At 30.0% G+C, this 20484-nt stretch overlaps 3 protein-coding genes across 4 annotated transcripts; all 3 read right to left on the reverse strand.

The window, feature by feature from the left end:
- Nucleotides 1–3000: 3000 nt before the first annotated feature.
- On the reverse strand, nucleotides 3001–6830 carry LOC118447661 (juvenile hormone esterase-like). The gene is made up of 10 exons (XM_035879862.2): nucleotides 6575–6830; nucleotides 6344–6475; nucleotides 5723–5885; nucleotides 5147–5332; nucleotides 4868–5067; nucleotides 4644–4800; nucleotides 4440–4567; nucleotides 4233–4377; nucleotides 3388–3520; nucleotides 3001–3314 (listed from the first exon to the last, which is right to left on the reverse strand). Exons 1-10 carry the CDS (start codon nucleotides 6773–6775, stop codon nucleotides 3110–3112), a joined length of 1650 nt encoding a protein of 549 aa, XP_035735755.1. The 5' UTR covers nucleotides 6776–6830; the 3' UTR covers nucleotides 3001–3109.
- A 3360-nt stretch (nucleotides 6831–10190) lies between these two features.
- LOC146873325 (carboxylic ester hydrolase-like) lies at nucleotides 10191–14708 on the reverse strand. 2 transcript variants are annotated; one of them, XM_035879864.2, is made up of 10 exons: nucleotides 14344–14708; nucleotides 14111–14242; nucleotides 13651–13813; nucleotides 13071–13256; nucleotides 12791–12990; nucleotides 12560–12716; nucleotides 12369–12496; nucleotides 12161–12305; nucleotides 10539–10671; nucleotides 10191–10458 (listed from the first exon to the last, which is right to left on the reverse strand). In XM_035879864.2, the coding sequence occupies exons 1-10, from the start codon at nucleotides 14527–14529 to the stop codon at nucleotides 10257–10259; spliced, it is 1632 nt and encodes a 543-aa protein (XP_035735757.2). In that variant the 5' UTR covers nucleotides 14530–14708; the 3' UTR covers nucleotides 10191–10256. The 2 variants fall into 2 exon arrangements, with proteins under 2 accessions (XP_035735757.2, XP_085512775.1); XM_085656649.1 differs by lacking the exons at nucleotides 10191–10458; nucleotides 10539–10671 and adding an exon at nucleotides 11911–12045.
- Nucleotides 14709–15360: 652 nt separating this feature from the next.
- Nucleotides 15361–20304, reverse strand: LOC146873326 (carboxylic ester hydrolase-like). The gene is made up of 11 exons (XM_085656637.1): nucleotides 19993–20304; nucleotides 19762–19893; nucleotides 19312–19474; nucleotides 18748–18933; nucleotides 18468–18667; nucleotides 18237–18393; nucleotides 18047–18174; nucleotides 17839–17983; nucleotides 16153–16285; nucleotides 15863–16072; nucleotides 15361–15455 (listed from the first exon to the last, which is right to left on the reverse strand). The coding sequence occupies exons 1-10, from the start codon at nucleotides 20185–20187 to the stop codon at nucleotides 15871–15873; spliced, it is 1641 nt and encodes a 546-aa protein (XP_085512763.1). The 5' UTR covers nucleotides 20188–20304; the 3' UTR covers nucleotides 15361–15455; nucleotides 15863–15870.
- Between the last annotated feature and the right edge of the window lie 180 nt (nucleotides 20305–20484).

Raw genomic sequence — 20484 nt, forward strand, 5'->3', positions numbered from 1 at the left:
TAAACTTATGTAAAACTTAATTTAACTTAATTAAATATATGCACACACACACTCGTACGTATCTATATGATTTTTTTTTCAATATCATATTCTACAAATTATGTAAGAAACTTAATTATTTCAATTTGCTTTAGTTAAGAAGAGACTGGAAATGCTCACCTTGCAGATGGTGTTTGTTTGTCTTTGATAAATACGTTTTATCTCAATTTACATTGATATAAAAATTAAGACTGTTCATTACTACTGGTTTTATAATGGTTTACGTCAACGATGAGAATTGGTATAATTCTTAAAAAATTTTGATGAACAAGGTGTCATTTTAAAGATGAAAATTCAAACAAGGACATTGCTTTTTTCGAACTTTTGAGGAAGCTTTATTTTCTTTGGAAAAAAATCGTGTCAAAAGGATGTTTCTTTGGCAATAATCTATGAATAAAAGTAAATTCATCTTTAAAAAGAGACCATGTTCATGAAAAATTTTCAAGAATTATGCCTTGATTCTTTATTAGCAAAAACGTTATCGACATTTCTTTTTTTTTTTTGTGAAAGAAAAACTTCCATATAGTAGCGCTCCTCGAACTTTGCGACAAAAGAGAAGAAGCTACTACTGATTTTTATATAAACTCTAAATTGGTGTGCGGTTTGTTTTCGTGAAGTAGACGATTGCTTCCTTGAATAGCATAGGTTAAACAGATGTTTATATTTTTTTAATCAATTCAAAAAGAAAACGCGTTTCCTCATGTTCACACGGAAAAGTCATAGTAACTTATTCAGGCATTTTAATGAGTATTCGATTAATGATTCTTTAAAATAAAACCATATAAAAATAAACAAATACGTGTACAGGCGTTCATTTTAATGGATCTTAGAAATAAGTTTTAAAATTATTTAAATGGTATATAACGTACACGGAGTACAATAAACTAATATTTAAACAGTATTTTAATTAAATGATTGATTTTAACTAATGCATACTGTTTATTCTACTACTAATTAATTAGTAGAAGAAGTAACAGTGTGCATTCGTTTAAACATTACAAAACTCATAATACGAGATAAATATAGAAGAATCTAATTTAAAATTCCAATATTTAAATATTTTGACCTTGTTGTTATTGGTTATGTTTATTATCAACAATAGCGAACGTTCAGCTCAACTTTGCCTGTTATTGAATTAGTTTTCGTTTGGATTCCGACGTATGTACATCGAAATTCTTTAATTTCATCGAATTTCATAAATTTTTCTTACGACGATGATAGTAATTATTTTATTTCTATTTTTTCTGTTTTCAGAAAACGTCGCAATGGTGCACGAGACCAAGGAAGAATTGAGTGTTGAATAGGAGAAATTAAAGTACAAATAATCGCGAAAAAGAGTCACTGTTGTTCGTCACAAAATGGAAATGTCGATTGAAATAAGAAATTCATTTGTAGTTTCTTATTTTCGTCGAAGTCCTTCATCATCTTGGTACAGAATGCCTGACAACAACTGAGACTTGAGATGAGTATATTTTTTATATCATACATTTTAAATATTTTCAACATTTTCTTATTATAGTATAATAATTTTTTTCCCTTATTTTTCTGTTTCAAAACTTCATTGCTATCGTGGGCATAATAATGAAATTATGGAGTATTTGTATCGTTAAAATAAAGATAAAAATATCGCGAAGTAGTAGCTTTATTTGTTCGGTTCGCTGTTAAAACAAAAAGTAGATTTACATCGACTACGTGAAATGCAATCATTAAAATGTTTTTTCGAAAAGGATTTTCTTTTTCTATATTTTTAACAGTCGCACAGACTGTATTTATAAAAAACAATAGTGTTACGCGAATTAACTTCAGTGATCATCCATTAATAAATAATTATCGCGTATTAGAGTCAGTGCATCATTGAAGAGGATTTCAATCAATCTCGATGTCGATCTACTTCATTTTCATCCACCTACGAATTATCCCCACCTTCAATTTCGACTTAAATCCCGGATGAGTGTTTTGGAGTGTTTTTAGTAAGTAAATTTTTAAATCTCTCCGATCACTCAATCATGTCGAGGACGAAAAGTCTGAATCGACACGAGTGATTGATTGTAATTAATTAGTAAAAGAGCATTGAGTAACAACGAATAAATTTTTTTCGGAGATTTACTCGTTAATGGTTTCTTATATTTTGATTTATTCATTAGATCAACATAGAATTTTCTTGTTTATAATTATTTGATTATTTTAATGGATTTTAAAATATTTTTCTCTCGTGAAAATAATAAAGAATCGATATTAATAAAGTTCTAATAAAGAATAAGCAAGAAGATCATGTTTGAATAGATAAGATAGAGAGAATACTCGCGTTTGGATCGACGAAAAATGGCGTGAATGATCGTGGCCACGATTAATTAAAAGTCTTACTATGGAGTTTGTTTAATCACTCAAAATTTCATAGAGAAGATCGGTTGTGTTAGAAATGTAAATGTCAATATTACGATGGTTCTGTTATCTGTAAGGAGGAACTGACCATCCTCTACATAGCATTGGAAGTCAGAATTATTTGATTAGCTCGTATTAATTTTGAAAACGTCGATTTTAAAGTAAAGTGTTCGTGAGTCCCGCGATTAAATGTCCTACCGTGGACATCGTTTTATTATTCGAAATTTCGATTAATAAATTATCTCAGAAACGTGGATTTTAGAATAGAATGAATCATCGTTGATGGTGATTAAACTATTTCATAGCAAGTTATAAAACGAATTATACTCATTCGATTTCACAGTCGATGTATTAAATGCATAGGAAATTAATCGAAATTAAATTAATTAGTACCAAATTCGTCGTCAAACATATTATTGGTATATAATTCCTTTTTTTTCATTTTATCTTTGTTTTTTAACTAAATTTCTAACGGGAATTCATCATACAGGATTTTTAATATTTCTTCTTTTATTTAGCTGAATGTCATAAAATCAACATCAGAAGTAATCGTCTGTAGGATGATTTAATAATAAAACATTACAATATTAAATATATTATATTGAAATTACAACGTGAATGAGATTAACGGTTTAAAAATTCCTCATTTAGGACAAAAATTAATTTGAAATTAAAAGTTGTATGTTATTTATATTACATTCCAGTTTATATCACATCCGTTTAAATCATCGCCGAATAATTTCAAGCCTAATTCAGTTACATCAATAATCATAGTCTTGTATCGATTATGTATTTTCAAATCATCGTTTAACCACAACATTTTACCAGATTTTCTCGAATCTGGCCAAACAATGTTTAGTAAAGTATCGTTGGTACCATCTGGAGTTGGATTTCTGTAAATAAGTAAATATTAATCGAAAGTTTACAATATTGATTATTAATAGAAGATCCATTTTGGATGCTAACCCGTATTTAACAAAATTTGTCCACAAACGAGTCATCCTTTGTTGTAGTAATGTCATCCTGTTCTTTGCCTTGGGATTTACTTGGAATAAATCTGAATAAAATATCATTTCAATTTCATCGGCGTGTGCGGCACCTAAAACAATCAATTATTACGATTAATAAAAAAATAAATAAATAAATAAATAAAATCAAATCAAATCAAAAACAAAATTTAAATAAAATTAAAATGTGGATAAATAAGCGTTAGAGATTTTTTCTTCATTCGTCGTCATAGTATAAGCTAATCGATTTCTTATTTAACTATACCTACCAGTAATATATCTATTGATCGAATAGATTCGACATAACTTATAAATTTTTAACAATTTCTTGAAATATTATTTGTTGTAAATTATACATATAAAACGATCTTCGAAAAATCCTAGATATTTTATATTAACGTTATGATTCTTTGAGAGAGTCATCATTGATTCTTTCGAAGTACCTACGACGACTCATCCCTCTTGGATCGTCTTGAGGGTTAGTTCGAAGTTGTTATTAATAATCATCAATTTTGCCAATGTTTACAAATCGTAGCAAATATTTTCGAAAGTTATTAAAGTTGTTTTTATTGATCTTCGTACGCGCTTCATAAAGCTTTTTCTCTCAGAAATAAGATATTTTTATTTTTGATACACATATTGGCTAATTAAATAGTTCCATATAGCGATTAAAAAGTCTACGTAATTTTCAGATTAATATATATAATTTTAATATATTAAACCTTTAATGTCTAATGTAAACACTTTTAAAATCTCAAGTCAAAAAGAACATACTGTATATACTAGATATATAACAAAACTTACCGTTTATATCAATGTGATCTAGGATTTTGTGTAAGGATTTGTTATACGCGAAATCATATCGATAGTAATAAATAGGATCATTGAATTTTGCCATTAATTTCTGCGTGTAATCTATAGGAGCCATAAACAACATTTCCGAAGTAACCTAGAAAGTATTATAAATAAATTAATTTACAAAAATTCTATTTATTATTTAATCTGACTAACCTTTATGATTTCATGTATGCTAACATTCGCTATGTCTTCGTTTATATTGAACACATCGATGTTTTTAATATCAAAATCGGAAGCGATTTTTGAAGAAATATTAAGACATTTGCGAATATCTTCTAATGCTGTAAAATTTAAAATAATAATATAAAGAAAATGAAAAGTGAAAATCTATATAGGATTAATGTCGAAATTACTAACATCCTACAAACTCAAGAACTTCGTCTTTGTTGTAGCCTAACATTATAGGTCCGTGACTATAATTTCCAGATTTATATTTCTTTAAAGAACATTCAGTAATGAACCAATCTGGACCATAATTTGGATTCTCTAGAGTTGGCTTTAACGGAGGATCCACCTAGAATCATGAGCTTATGAATATTTTTATTCGTTATAATGGAATCATTTCAAAAAGGAATTCCTACCAGGGTTGCATTTGAAATCGTTCTAGTCAAATTTTCTACATCGACTTTATAATAAAATTCAAGTAACTCGTCAACGTTCGTAGCTGTGGAACCAAATTTCTTAGCGAATGTGTAAGCTCTTTCTGTTGCATCTTTTGGTATACTGAATCCCCAAGCACATAATGGTACCCCACTCATCCCGATTGAACTACGAAACAGACCTGTCAATAGAATAAAATTAAAGATAAGATGAGTGTTAAATAAATTTTGATTTTAAGCATAAAGGAAATCATTGAGTACCTTTCGATTTTTCTGAAAGTATATGAAAACCTATACTAATACTACCAGCACTTTCACCAACTATCGTCACCTTGTTTGGATCACCACCAAATTTTGCTATGTTGTCGCGAACCCATCTCAGACCAAGATTCTGATCTTTTAAGCCTGCGTTGCCAGTTGCATTTTGATGTTGCAACGCTAAAAATCCTGTGCGGAATATTATTAAAATTGATTTGTTAATTCGATTTTTTTGTTTTATTACTTATTTCATCGTTATTTCTTTTAAAAAGGTATTAATAATTAGATAAAATTATTTGTAATATTGATAAAGTAATACCAAATTTTTCCTTGATTAGCTTATTTGTTTTCAATCAATAATTCTCAATCGTAACTATTGTTAAATTAGTTGAGCGTTTGCCGAATGCCTTGCTTATAGGTTGTTCTTATCTAATGAATGAGTGAATCAATATAATGACTCGTATATTTTTTGTCACCATATCGTATGTTTGAATGGTTAAAAAACAAATTTGTATTTAAATTTTATACATTAATTTTATCTATCTATTTTTCAGTTACTGGATAAATTAATTATCATACCAAGAGCGCCCAACCGGTAATTAACAGTAACGACTACGATGTCTTCTTCGATCAGATAATCAGGAGAATAATAGAATTTCGAAGCTACTCCAGAAATAAAGGAACCCCCATGAATCCAATACATAACAGCTTTGAGTTTAATATCTTCTCCATCTTTTGGGACCTAAAGGGAAATATTGGAAAATAATATTTATTAAGTAAAATAATATTATTGCGAAATTGTAAAATTCCTACATGTTAAAATATTATAAATATGGAATATAATGTACTACTTTTACATAATGAACGAACGCATGGGTAAAGTTTGTAGTGAAAGTGCATAACCGTTGGCTAGCACGAGAAATCTATAAAAATTGGCTTTCTATTGTTTGGTAATCGAATTAATAGCACGTGACGTTCTTTCCATTATTTTTTCTTTTTTATTCAGAATGTTGAGAAATAATAAGGATGATAAAATGTTTCAAGGTGTTAATTTAACGCGATTGAATAAACCGATAAAAACTTATGAAAATAAATTTGTATGTATCCCTTATTTATAAAAATATATCTTTATGAAAGATATTAGATGAATATATCGTTTCTATAGTTAACATATTGAATAATAAAAAGATGAAAAATCACCTGCGGTGTATAGACATTGAGATTCAGACAATCCTCTTGGCCGATGAATTTGTTATCATTCATTTGTGGACAAATAGGACCATCCTTTGTAGCATCGAACTCTTTGGTCCATGGATCTATCTCGACAGGTGGCTAGAGGAAATTCTCAATCGTTTTGGACGAATTCATGTCGAATCTTTTTCTCTCTCTCTCTCTCTCTCTCCCTTTTTCCCTTAATTACGATATACTTACTCTAAATCGAAGATGTCCAATTGGTGGTTTGCCATAAGGGATACCTCTGTAAGAATGATATTTCTTAGATTCTCTGATGGTCGTTAAAACGAGACCCTTCACTGGTCCTTTGGTAGTTTGTATCACTGGTGAGAACTCATCTGCCAAGGACCAATTAAATAAGAGAAAAACATATAGTAAGAATATACTGTACGTCGTCATTATTAGCTCAGTTTAAGAGGATAACTAATAATTATATCGTTGGTTAACATATATGTGTGTTTCAAAAAATGCTGAAGTGAAACTGGTGGGGTATAGATATCATAACAGGAAAATATTTCCATCTGCGTATTATCATTATCTGTTTGGCTGCTGACGTATTTTTTCGCATTTTTGGCACAACATAAGAAAAGCGCGATAGCGCTCTTCACCAGTTAAACGTTTAAATATCTTACCTCATAAATATTGATATGTAACTGGCCATCTGGTAAAATTGTTTCATATATTGAAACCTGTTGATAATATATAATTTCAAGGCGGCATATATTAGGTTGGAAACTATGAAACGGGCGTTTTTTGTTTAGTCTGTGTTCAGCTACGATCGAGAGAGATACATTGTAACGTGTGCTCGATATTTTAATTTATAAAGCTTAAAGGTATTCTTTTTACTCATTTTGTAAAATTTTTTCGTGTTTGTATCCCATTTTTATTTTATTTTTATCCTAAACCAGATGGAAACAAAATGCGATTTACATCTACTCTTCTTGTACGAGTTTAAATTAAATCATACCGCAGCTCAAGCTTCAAGAAATATTAATCAGGCATTCGGAGATGGATCCACCAATGAAAAAATGCTCGATATTGGTTCCAAAAATTTCGTTCTGGCAATTTGAGTATCGTCAATGAGCCTCGAGGAAGACCACCGGCCCATATTGATAACGAGGAATTAAGGAAGACTGTGAAATCCGATCTACACACAACTAGTCGAACACTTGGGTCTAAACTAGGAACTAGTCATACAGCTGTGTTAAAACATTTGCCTGAAATAAATAAAGTCAAGAAATTGGACTCATAAGTGCTGCACGAATTGACGCAACTGCAGATGATCGACCGCAAAAGCAAGTGCGCATCTTTGTTGCTACGCAATACACGATTGTCATTTTTACACCAAATCATCACTTGTGATGAAAAGTGGATTTTGTATGATAATCGGAAACGATCAAGCCAATGGGTAGATAAGAATACACCCCCAGGACACACCCCGAAATCGAAATTTCATCAAAAAAAATTATGGTCACCATATGGTGGAATACCCAAGGAGTGATCTATTATTCCTTACTACAATCAGGTGAAACTATAACAGCGATGTCTTATTGTCGTGAAATTGGTGTTATGCATGAGAAACTTATGAAAAAACAACTAGCATTGCTTAATCGACACGGCGCAATATTACTGCATGATAACACACGATCACATAAAGCTTCAATTATTGTTGATAAATTAATTTCTCTACAATATGAAATTTTACTACCTCCTCCATATTCACTCGATATTTCACCGACCGATTATTACCTTTTTCGTAATTATGAATTATTTTTAAGAGAAAAAAAATACAATAACCAAAATGATATTATAAAAGACTATGAATTATTTATTAACTTTAAAAATAAAGATTTTTTTCAAAAAGGGATATATGATTTGCCCAATCGTTGGCAAAAAGTCGTAGATGCCAATGGAAATTATTTCAATTGAATATAATAAATAATGTGAAAAATTGCGCTTTTCGTTTATTATTTTCATTCAATGCCCATTTCATAATTTCCAATCTAATATTAACTAAGGACTGTCGCAACATAATAATAAACATAATGTGTATGGATGAAATACAATTACCGTTTTGTTAATTCTCCATTTATTTTAATAAATTTTGTTTTAAGATTAGCTTATCCTTCTTATTAATTCTTCGTTTATTTAAATCAAAATGATATTCTCATAGTCCACAATTTAAATGGACAATTCTCTAGCAAGCTATAGAGATTATATATCAAAGGAATTTTCTTGCACATTCGATTCTACAGATTAAATATCGTTCTTATAGAAAATTAATCAAAATGTCAGAAAATATATTATTGCTGTATAACTTCTATATTTTCATATACGATACATAGATACCGAACGCGAAATAATCATTCACAATTTAAATGTATGTTTATTTAATTGGATCTTTGGAATCGATAGACGTGTTACATTTCGTTACGAAATTGTAAATTATCATTTTTTTTTCAGTCTGACCTTGAAAACTTCGCCAGATATTGATCTTAAGAAACTAACGATGATGAATGCTGACCTGAGCGACATAACATACTTACTATTTTATCGGTTTAACATACTTATATATATATACTTATAACATACTTTTTTATCGGTTTTTATCTTACCGATAAAATAGTAAGTAGCCTGATAATAATAATAAAATAGGCTGAAAAACGAACGAATCAGAGAACGAAGTATTAAAATTAATGATTTCAAGTTTCTTACCTTTTATTCGGACGATGTAATTATTTAAGAACGGATTTTCTTCTTAATTATGGCCGAATAACGTTCAATAAAGTTATGAAAGAATATAAATCGTTCAACTTATTACGAATTTATTAACTATTAGATATAGTCTTCTTAATTTACTAATAAAAACAGAAAATTGTATAACACAGATACGTTAACTAACACTTCGGTTTCATCGAATGCAAAATACAGATTTATTAATTAATTACCTTTTTGACGAATCTATATTAAAGATTTATTAATTAATTATTGGTTTCAACGAATCCAGAATAGAGACTTAATAATTTATCGCATAGTTATTAAGTAATTAGTGACTGGATTTATAGAATGACAAATACTGAATGCCTTTTTTCATTAACTTTTACTGACTGCAAACTTTCTTATTTCCCCTTCCTCGGAGGCATCTAGCTCATCACATAAAAAACTTGTTAAAAATAAAAGATTTCCTTTCCATTTCTCTCTTTTTCTCTCCTTATCTCCTTTTCTCTCTCTCTCTCTCTCTCTCTCTCTCTCTCTCTCTCTCTCTCTCTCTATCTCGTTTCTCTACTTCTATTTCTTCTCACTTTCCCTCTCTACCTTCTCACGCTCAATTATTCTTAATATTGTATAAAAATGCTATTCTGATTGGTTCAAAACTAAATATCAGAAGTCTATTGTAGATCTATTGTAGATCTATTGTAGTTCTAACAAAGTTAGAACCGATTGAAGCAAGATTAGAGGAATTTATTAGAATGATTTAACAGAATACAGTTTTATAAAGAGTGATAATATAGATCATATGAATTCCTTATGTCATTTCCAGAGATATTGGATGAATGGGTGTCTTGAATTTTAAAGAGTTATGGGTTATTGACAACGGTTCAATTATGTTGAGATTTTAAGATAAATATTTTTAAAAAATCGATTTAACTTTTAATTTAAGCATATTCTTAGTTTACGTATTTATAGAAAAAAAACAAAAAAATAATAAAATAAAGAAATAAACGTACGCAAATGCAATTGAAAAAATTTTAAGTTGACAGCTAAATCATTTAATAATTTTAATTCACTTATAAAGTTACAATATGGAAATTACATTTGTATTAAGATAATTATTTAAGAAATTATTTAACACAGAATGAATAATAATTGATCTTGTATGTTATTTTTTCCATTTGGTATTACATCCGTCTCTTGGTCCACCGTTTAATTGTAACCCATTTTCAATCATAGTGATGTCTTGACTCTTGTATCGTTCATGTATTTCCAAATCATCGTTTAACCACAACATTTTACCAGATTCTTTCGAATTTGGCCAAACAACGTTTAGTAAAGTATCGTTGGTACCATTTGGAGTTGGATTTCTAGTAAACAAGTGAATATTAATCGAAGTTTTCCACTTACGACATTGCTTGCTACTAGACAATCCATTTTGAATACTAACCCGTATTTAATAAAATTCGTCCACAAACGTGTCATCCTTTTTTGTAACAGCGTCATCCTGTTCTTTGCATAGGGATTTACTTGGTATGAATCTGAATAAAATATCATTTCCAAATCGTCACCATGTGCAGCACCTATAACAATTAATTATTATGATTAATAAAAAAAAATAAAATAAAAAGATTGAATAAGTAAAAGTTACAAATTTCTCTTATTTATTGCCAAAAAATCAACTAAAGATTTCTTATGGTACTATTATTGTGGAACGGGCTCGGTACAGATATTAATATTTAAAAATATTCCAGTATCCAATATTATTTTTCATCAATTTTACATGTAAAACGATTTTTTCAATATGATAATGTAAAAACTATTGTCTACGAAGCATCTATATTTAATGAACATTACCTCAGGAGAAAAATTCTTACTGACTGTGATCTCACCTAAAGATTTCCAGAGATTTTCGAATGGATGCAATAGTACTTCTAAACTGTAGAAAATTGAAAATACTTAATAATAAATTTATGATGATCCATGTAAAACACTTTTGATATTTTCCAAGTATCTAGGTAACTAATACTAATTTAAGTAAATATCATCCTTTCTAAAGAACTTTATAGGCAGGCCATGATGTTATTAATTATCAGTTACTCGATCAATAAAATACAGTCGTTCTATATTTAACCTTGAATCGAGCAAAAACAAACAGCTCTCAAATCGTAACAAACTTCTTTCAAAGTTAACTTGTCGTTTTGATCTTTATATATGCGCGTATAAACTTGTTCTTTTAGAGAAAAGACATTTTTATTTATGATTCTCATATTGCTAATTACTACTGTTTAATATAGTAATTAATTAGTTCATGTGGTGTCAACTTTCAAAGGATTAGATCCATTGAGACATAGGTGAGCAATTGCAACATACAAATGTGGAGTAGACAGACTGATAGTAGCCCCGCAGTAGAGTTATTTGGTGGTGATATTTCGGAATAATGAAATTATATTTAGGAATAATGAAAGATGGAGGTATACACCAATATTAGATAAGGAGGACATACCGAAAATGCCGCATTTAAAGGTTATTAGTCAAAACAGTAGAAAAATGAATTACGGATACCCATTAAACAGAGTGTATGTCACTCTACGACACCAGATTATTTCTTCTCTAAAATCATGTAAATGATTGTCTACGAGACACCTGTGATTAATGAGTATACCTCTTGGCAAAAATCTTTGCTGGCTGTTTCAAGAAATGTTAGAATGAATGCAACATAGCCTTTAGTGTTATCGAACCTGTAGATTCATCGATGCTGATGAATGCCGCTTTGAACATCTAGTATGAACGTATTCACCTTATCATGATATGATAGAACGGAGTAGAAAAATAATAATCTATTAAATGAATAGCTGCATTTTCATATTCAAGTAGTAATTGATAGAGGTATTTTTAAACTTGAATTTCACCATAATTCCTTATAGGATATTGGTGCTAGTGTTCCTCTCTTTCACCTATTAAATTTGGAAATATCACCAAGGTAATATCTTATTCAGACTAATATTCTTAATGCATAAACCTCAAGCTACATATATACCCTATACATACTAGATATATAATAAAACTTACCATCCATATCAATGCCATATAAGATTTTGTGTAGCGATTTGTTATAAATGAAATCATATCGATAATAATAAATAGGATCGTCGAATTTTGCCATTAATTTTTCCTTGTAATCTATAGGAGATATAAATATAACTTCCGTAGCAGTCTAGAAAGTATTATAACAGAGTTAATTTATTCAAAATCGTACCTATTTTTTAATTTAACTTACCTTTATAATTTGACGTAAGGTGACATTCGTTATAGCATCTTCTATACTTGGCATGTCGATTTTTGTAATTCCAAGTTGTAAAGCGTATGTCCAAGAAAATTTCACACAATCGAGAGTATCTTCCATTGCTATAAAATTCAAAATAATAATATAAAGTTAGTGTAAATAGAATAAATAGCAAGAATGCTCACTATCTACGAAAAACATAGCTTCGTCTTTGGCATAGCCTAACATATGAGATCCGTGATTATAATTTCCAGATCCGTATCTCTTTAACGAACATTCGGTTAAGAACCAATCTGGACCGTAATTTGGATTTTCCAGAGTTGGCTTCAAGGGAATATTCAGCTAAAACATTGAGCATATGAAAATTTCTATTAAATAGAAAAATAAATAGAATAATTTCTGAAAGTAATTTTTACTTTCGTTGTGTTTGAAATTGTTCTAGTCAAATTTTCTACATCGACTTTATAATAAAATTCAAGTAACTCGTCAACGTTCATTGCTGTGGAACCAAGTTCCTTAGCGAATGCATAAGCTTTTTCTGTTGCATCTTCTGGTGTAATGAATGCAGAGTAAGCTAATGACGCCCCACTCATAGCGATTGAATTACGGAATAGACCTGTAAATAGAATGAAATTGAAGATAAGTTGAGTGTTAAATAAATTTTGATTTTGAGCATAAAATGAAATAATTGGATACCTTTCGATTTCTCTGAAAGTATATGAAAATCTACACTAATGCCACCAGAACTTTCACCAACTATCGTCACTTTGTTTGGATCACCACCAAAGTTTCCTATGTTGTTGCGAACCCATTTTAGACCAAGATTTTGATCTTTTAGGCCTGCATTGCCAGTTGCATTTTGATGTTGCAACGCTAAAAATCCTGTGCGGAATAATATTAAAATTGATTTGTTAATTCGATCTTTTTGTTATTACTTATTTCATCGATATTTCTTTTAAACAGTATTAATAATTTGACAAATTTATTATTTATTTACAATATCGTCAAAGTAACATGGAAAAATACAAAGTAATCAGTAATGTATTCATTCTGTCAACAATTGTCCATTGTAAATTTTATGAAGTTAGTTGACCCTTTGACAGATGCCTTGCTTATCGATCATTCTTTTAGGATTAATGAGACGATCAGTGTAGTGACGAATGTATTCGTTGTCATTATATCATTTTGCTAGAAGCTCCGAAAACTTTGTATTTCATTTTTAAACATTACTTTAATCTACCGATTTTCCAATTACTGGATAAATTAGTCATCGTACCAAGAGCACCCAACCGGTAATTAACAGTGACGACTACGATGTCTTCTTCGATCAGATAATCAGGAGAGTAATAAAATTTCGAAGCTGCCCCAACAACGAATGCTCCTCCATGAATCCAATACATAACAGCTTTAAGATTAGTGTCTTTCCCATCATTAGGAAGCTATTGGGAAACATTGTAAAATAAAATTTATTAATCCAATCAAAATAAGTGACTATTATGATTGTAATTCCTATGAGTTAAAATATTATAAATGAGTAGTGTAGTAATATTCTTTTACTTAATGATCGTAAAAGTGGAGAAATATTTCTTGCTATTAATTTAACATGGCATTATGAATGGATATGATAATACACTTTGTTATGCAGATTGTTTACAAGAATATTTTTATATATTGCTTTTGTTGAATATATCGTTTTGATAGTTAACATGTTAAATAACATAAAGATGGAAAATCACCTGCGGCGTATAGACATTGAGATTCAGACAATCCTCTTGGCCGATGAATTTGTTATTATTCATTTGTGGACAAATAGGACCATCCTTTGTAGCATCGAACTCTTTGGTCCATGGATCTATCTCGACAGGTGGCTAGAGGAAATTCTCAATCGTTTTGGACGAATTCATGTTGAATCTTTCTCTCTCTCTCTTTCTCTCTCTCTCCCTTTTTCCCTTAATTACGATATACTTACTCTAAATCGAAGATGTCCAATTGGTGGTTTGCCATAAGGGATACCTCTGTAGGAATGATATTTCTCGGATTCTCTGATGGTCGTCAAAACGAGACCCTTCACCGGTCCTTTGGTAGTTTGTATCACTGGTGAGAATTCAGTTGCCGAGGACCAACTCAAGAAGAGAAAAATGTAGAGCAAAGACATATTGTACGTCCTCGATGTTAATTCAGCTAAAATAGATAGCTAATGGCTATCTGGTTGGTTAACTACTAAAAGTAATTTAGGAAATGCTAAGGTGGACCTGGTGGGTATTGTTATCGCAACAGTAAATATATATATATGCATACACGTATTATCATTTATAAATATTCATTATTATGTTACTTGCCAACAGTCAGAATTTCGTAATACATTTCTACGTTCTAGCATAAAAATATTGCATATAATTTCATGGAAAAATTTACAGATTGCTACAATCTCATGATACGCATATGGACAAATTTTATTGTTATCTTAAAACTTTTTAGTCGTTAATAAATTCATTTCTTAAGTACAAAAAACAATCACATGGTCAAGTAATGAAATCATTGACCAGTACCGTAGCATGTCATAAATATAATATATCAAAAGGATTCTGTGTTTATTCAGTTCTACAGTTTATATATCGAACGTATCGATAATTAATCAAAATTGATAATGTTGCATATGTCAAAAAAAGCATAATTGCCCTATAACTTCTGTATTTTTTTTTAACGAAACGTAGATTCCGAACGCGAATTAACCATTCGAAATTTAAATATTGCATGTTTCTTTAATTGAATCTTTGGAATTGATAAACGTGTTACATTTTTCTACGTAATTTTAAATTATCAGTTTTTTTCAGTCTGAGCGTGAAAACTTTGCCAGATATTAAACCTAAGAAATTAACGATGATGAATACTGTCCTGAGCTACTTTATCGGTAAGATAAAATAGTAAGTAGCCTGATAGTAACAGTAAAACAGGCTGAAAAAACGAATGAATCAGAGAACAACGTATTAAAATTAACGATTTCAAGTTTCTTACCTTTTTTTTCGGACGATGTAATTATTCAAGAACGGATTTTCTTCTTAATTCTGGGCGAGTAACGTTCTATAAAGTTATGAAAGAATTGATAAGTGTTGAACTTATTACATATTTATTAACTATTAGAAACAGTCTTGTTAGTTTAATAATAAAAACACAAAATTGTAGAATGCAGATACGTTAACAAGCGGTTAACGGTTTCATGGCATACAAAACACAGATTTATTGATGAATTACCTTTTTTAACGAATCCTAAATAAAGATTTATTAATCAAATATCAGTTTCAATGAATACAGAATGTGTACTTAAGAACTAATCGCATAGATATTAAGTATTAAATGGCCGGATTTATAATTGATGGTAACATCACTTAATAATTAAATTCCACTTATAATGATACCATATTAAAAATTAAATTTCAATTAAGTTGACTATTTCAGGAAATATTTAACTCAAGAAAATAATAATTAACCTTGTATGTTATTTTTTCCATTTCGTATTACATCCGTCTCTTGGTCCACCGTTTAATTGTAACCCAGTTTCGATCATAGTGATGTCTTGACTCTTGTATCGTTCATGTATTTCCAAATCATCGTTTAACCACAACATTTTACCAGATTCTTTCGAATTTGGCCAAACAACGTTTAGTAAAGTATCGTTGGTACCATTTGGAGTTGGATTTCTAGTAAACAAGTGAATATTAATCGAAGTTTTCCACTTACGACATTGCTTGCTACTAGACAATCCATTTTGGTTTCTAACCCGTATTTAATAAAATTCGCCCACATACGTGTCATCCTTTTTTGTAACAGCGTCATCTTGTTCTTTGCATTGGGATTTACTTGGGATAAATCTGAATAAAATATCATTTCTAATTCATCACCATGTCCAGCACCTATAACAATTATTATGATTAATAAAAAAAAAATAAAATAAAAAGATTGAATAAGTAAAAGTTACAAATTTCTCTTATTTATTGCCAAAAAATCAACTAAAGATTTCTTATGGTACTATTATTGTGGAACGGGCTCGGTACAGATATTAATATTTAAAAATATTCCAGTATCCAATATTATTTTTCATCAATTTTACATGTAAAACGATTTTTTCAATATGATAATGTAAAAACTATTGTCTACGAAGCATCTATATTTAATGAACATTACCTCAGGAGAAAAATTCTTACTGACTGTGATCTCACCTAAAGATTTCCAGAGATTTTCGAATGGATGCAATAGTACTTCTAAACTGTAGAAAATTGAAAATACTTAATAATAAATTTATGATGATCCATGTAAAACACTTTTGATATTTTCCAAGTATCTAGGTAACTAATACTAATTTAAGTAAATATCATCCTTTCTAAAGAACTTTATAGGCAGGCCATGATGTTATTAATTATCAGTTACTCGATCAATAAAATACAGTCGTTCTATATTTAACCTTGAATCGAGCAAAAACAAACAGCTCTCAAATCGTAGCAAACTTCTTTCAAATTTAACTTGTCGTTTTGATCTTTATATATGCGCGTATAAACTTGTTCATTTAGAGAAAAGACATTTTTATTAGGTCAGTCCAAAAGTTCGTGAGCATTTTGCTACATACATACATGCTACTAATGCGCACGAACTTTTGGACAGACCTAATATATATGATTCTCATATTGCTAATTACTACTGTTTAATATAGTAATTAATTAGTCCATATGATGTCAACTTTCAAAGGATTAGATTCATTAAGACATAGGTGAGCAATTGCAAATGAGGAATAGACAGACTGATAGTAGCCTCGCAGTAGTGTTATTTGGTGGTGATATTTCGGAATAATGAAATTATATTTAGGAATAATGAAAGATGGAGGTATACACCAATATTAGATAAGGAGGACATACCGAAAATGCCGCATTTAAAGGTTATTAATCAAAACAGTAGAAAAATGGATTACGGACACCTTTTTTACAAAGTGTATGTCACTCTATAACACTAGATTATTTTTTCTCTAAGATCATGTAAATGATTGTCTACGAGACACCTGTGGTTAATGAGTATACCTCTTGGCAAAAATCCTTATTCGCTGTTTTAAACATTTCCAGAAATGTTAGAAAGGATCAAACATAGTCTCTCGTGCAGGCTGTTAAACCTAAGGATTCATTGATGCTGGAGAATGCTACTTTTGACCATCTGTTATTAACGTATTCATCTTATCATGATATGATATAATGGAGTAGGTAGTAGTAAGTAATGATCTAATATATAAACAACTACGTTCTCATATTCAAATAGTAATGATCGGGATATTTTCAGATCAGAATTTTTTATTCGATATAGATGCTAGTATCCTTATTATTCATATCTTAAATTTTGGTGACATCTAAGACTAATACTCTTAATGTATAAATCTCAAGCCATACATATACAATATATAAAATGGATATATAATAAAACTTACCATCCATATCAATGCCAAATAGAATTTTGTGTAGCGATTTGTTATAAAAGAAATCATATCGATAATAATAAATGGGATCGTCGAATTTTGCCATTAATTTTTGCTTGTAATCTATAGAAGATATAATTAGAATTTCCGTAGCAGTCTAGAAAGTATTATAACAGAGTTAATTTATTCAAAATCGTACCTATTTCTTAATTTAACTTACTTTTATGATTTGACGTAAGGTGGCATTCGTTATACCATACTCTATATTTGGCATGTCGATTTTTGTAATTCCAAGTTGTAAAGCGTATGTCCAAGAAAATTTCACAGAATCGAGAATACCTTCCATTGCTATAAATTCAAAATAATAATATAAAGTTAATGTAAATAGAATGAATAGCAAGAATACTCACTATCTATGAATGAAATAATTTCGTCTTTAGTATAGCCTAACATATGAGATCCGTGATTATAATTTCCAGATCTGTATCTCTTTAACGAACATTCGGTTAAGAACCAATCTGGACCGTAATTTGGATTTTCCAGAGTTGGCTTCAAGGGAATATTCAGCTAAAACATTGGGCATATGAAAATTTCTATTAAATAGAAATATAAATAGAATAATTTCTGAAAGTAATTTTTACTTTCGTTGTGTTTGAAATTGTTCTAGTCAAATTTTCTACATCGACTTTATAATAAAATTGAAGTAACTCGTCAACGTTCATTGCTGTTGAATCAAGTTCCTTAGCGAATTCGTAAGCTGTTTGTGTTGCATCTTCTGGAGTACTGAATGCATAGTAAGCTAATGATACCCCACTCATAGCGATTGAACTACGGAATAGACCTGTAATTAGAATGAAATTGAAGATAAGTTGAGTGTTAAATAAATTTTGATTTTGAACATAAAAGGAAATAATTGGATACCTTTCGATTTCTCTGAAAGTATATGAAAATCTACACTAACGCCCCCAGAACTTTCACCAACTATCGTTACTTTGTTTGGATTACCACCAAAGTTTGCGATGTTGTCGCGAACCCATTTTAGACCAAGATTTTGATCTTTTAGGCCTGCATTGCCAGTTGCATTTTGATGTTGCAACGCTAAAAATCCTATGCGAAGTATTATTAAAACTGATTTGTTAATTTGCTCGTTATGTTATTACTTATTTAATTAGTATTTCATTTTAAAAGTGTTGATAATCGGCCAAAGCTATTTGTCATAATGATATAGTAATACCGAATTTTTTCTCCATTAACATATTTATTCTATCAACTATTCTTAATCGTAACTTTCGTTAAGTTAGTTGGAACTTAGTTGGACTAGATGTCTTGCTGTTTCATTGTTGTTATCTTATTAATGAAAGAATTAACGTAGTTACGCGTATATTCGTCGTCATTTTCTAAAAGCTTAGAAAAATTTGGATTTCATTTCTCAACATTAATTTTATCTACCGATTTTCCATTTACTGGATAAATTAGTTATCGTACCAAGAGCACCCAACCGGTAATTAACAGTGACGACTACGATGTCTTCTTCGATCAGATAATCAGGAGAGTAATAAAATTTTGATGCTGCCCCAACAACGAATGCTCCTCCATGAATCCAATACATAACAGCTTTAAGATTAGTGTCTTTCCCATCATTAGGAAGCTATTGTAAAATAAAATTTATTAATCCAATCAAAATAAGTGACTATTATAATTGTAATTCCTATGGGTTAAAATATTATAAATGAGTAGTGTAGTAATATTCTTTTACTTAATGATCGTAAAAGTGGAGAAATATTTCTTGCTATTAATTTAACATGGCATTATGAATGGATATGATAATACACGTTGTCATGCAGATTGTTTACAAGAATATTTTTATAAATTGCTTTTGTTGAATATATCGTTTTGATAGTTAACATGTTAAATAACATAAAGATGGAAAATCACCTGCGGCGTATAGACATTGAGATTCAGACAATCCTCTTGGCCGATGAATTTGTTATTATTCATTTGTGGACAAATGGGGCCATCCTTTGTAGCATCGAACTCTTTGGTCCATGGATCTATCTCGACAGGTGGCTAGAGGAAATTCTCAATCGTTTTGGACGAATTCATGTCGAATCTTTCTCTCTCTCTCTCTCTCTCTCTCCCCTTTTGCTTTAATTACGATATACTTACTCTAAATCGAAGATGTCCAATTGGTGGTTTGCCATAAGGGATACCTCTGTAGGAATGGTATTTCTTAGATTCTCTGATGGTCGTCAAAACGAGACCCTTCACCGGTCCTTTGGTAGTTTGTATCACTGGTGAGAATTCAGTTGCCGAGGACCAACTCAAGAAGAGAAAAATGTAGAGCAAAGACATATTGTACATCCTCGATGTTAACTCAGCAAAAATAGACAACTAATGGCTACTTTGTAGGTTAACTACTAAAAGTAATTTAGAAAATGCTAATGTCGAACTGGTGGGTATTGTTATCGTAACAGTAAATATATATGCATACACGTATTATCATTTATATATGTCCATTATTGTGTGACTTGACACCTATCAGAATTTCGTAATACATTTCAACGTTCTAGCATAAAAATATAGCATATAATTTCATGGAATAAGTTATTTACAGATTGCTACAATCTCATGATAGGCATATGGACAAACTTTATTGAT

The sequence above is a fragment of the Vespa mandarinia genome, chromosome 1 (genome assembly GCF_050613455.1).
Source record: "Vespa mandarinia isolate Hongniang chromosome 1, ASM5061345v1, whole genome shotgun sequence".
Classification (NCBI taxonomy): Eukaryota; Metazoa; Arthropoda; class Insecta; order Hymenoptera; family Vespidae; genus Vespa; species Vespa mandarinia.

What these genes read in the sequence shown, in the direction of transcription:
- LOC118447661 (XM_035879862.2), bottom strand. Translation starts at nt 6,775, where the DNA reads ATGACGACGTACAGTATATTCTTACTATATGTTTTTCTCTTATTTAAT. An exon ending in TCAATGTCTATACACCGCAG is followed by an intron (nt 5,886 to 6,343) that starts GTGATTTTTCAT and finishes ATTTCCCTTTAG; the next exon opens with GTCCCAAAAGATGGAGAAGA. An exon ending in TTACCGGTTGGGCGCTCTTG is followed by an intron (nt 5,333 to 5,722) that starts GTATGATAATTA and finishes TATTCCGCACAG; the next exon opens with GATTTTTAGCGTTGCAACAT.
- LOC146873325 (XM_035879864.2), bottom strand. Translation starts at nt 14,529, where the DNA reads ATGTCTTTGCTCTACATTTTTCTCTTCTTGAGTTGGTCCTCGGCAACT. An exon ending in TTGGACATCTTCGATTTAGA is followed by an intron (nt 14,243 to 14,343) that starts GTAAGTATATCG and finishes AATTTCCTCTAG; the next exon opens with CCACCTGTCGAGATAGATCC. An exon ending in ATATGGCATTGATATGGATG is followed by an intron (nt 10,672 to 12,160) that starts GTAAGTTTTATT and finishes TAATTGTTATAG; the next exon opens with GTGCTGCACATGGTGACGAT.
- LOC146873326 (XM_085656637.1), bottom strand. Translation starts at nt 20,187, where the DNA reads ATGTACAATATGTCTTTGCTCTACATTTTTCTCTTCTTGAGTTGGTCC. An exon ending in AATTATTTCATTCATAGATA is followed by an intron (nt 18,175 to 18,236) that starts GTGAGTATTCTT and finishes TTGAATTTATAG; the next exon opens with CAATGGAAGGTATTCTCGAT. An exon ending in GCGAATTTTATTAAATACGG is followed by an intron (nt 16,073 to 16,152) that starts GTTAGAAACCAA and finishes CTTGTTTACTAG; the next exon opens with AAATCCAACTCCAAATGGTA.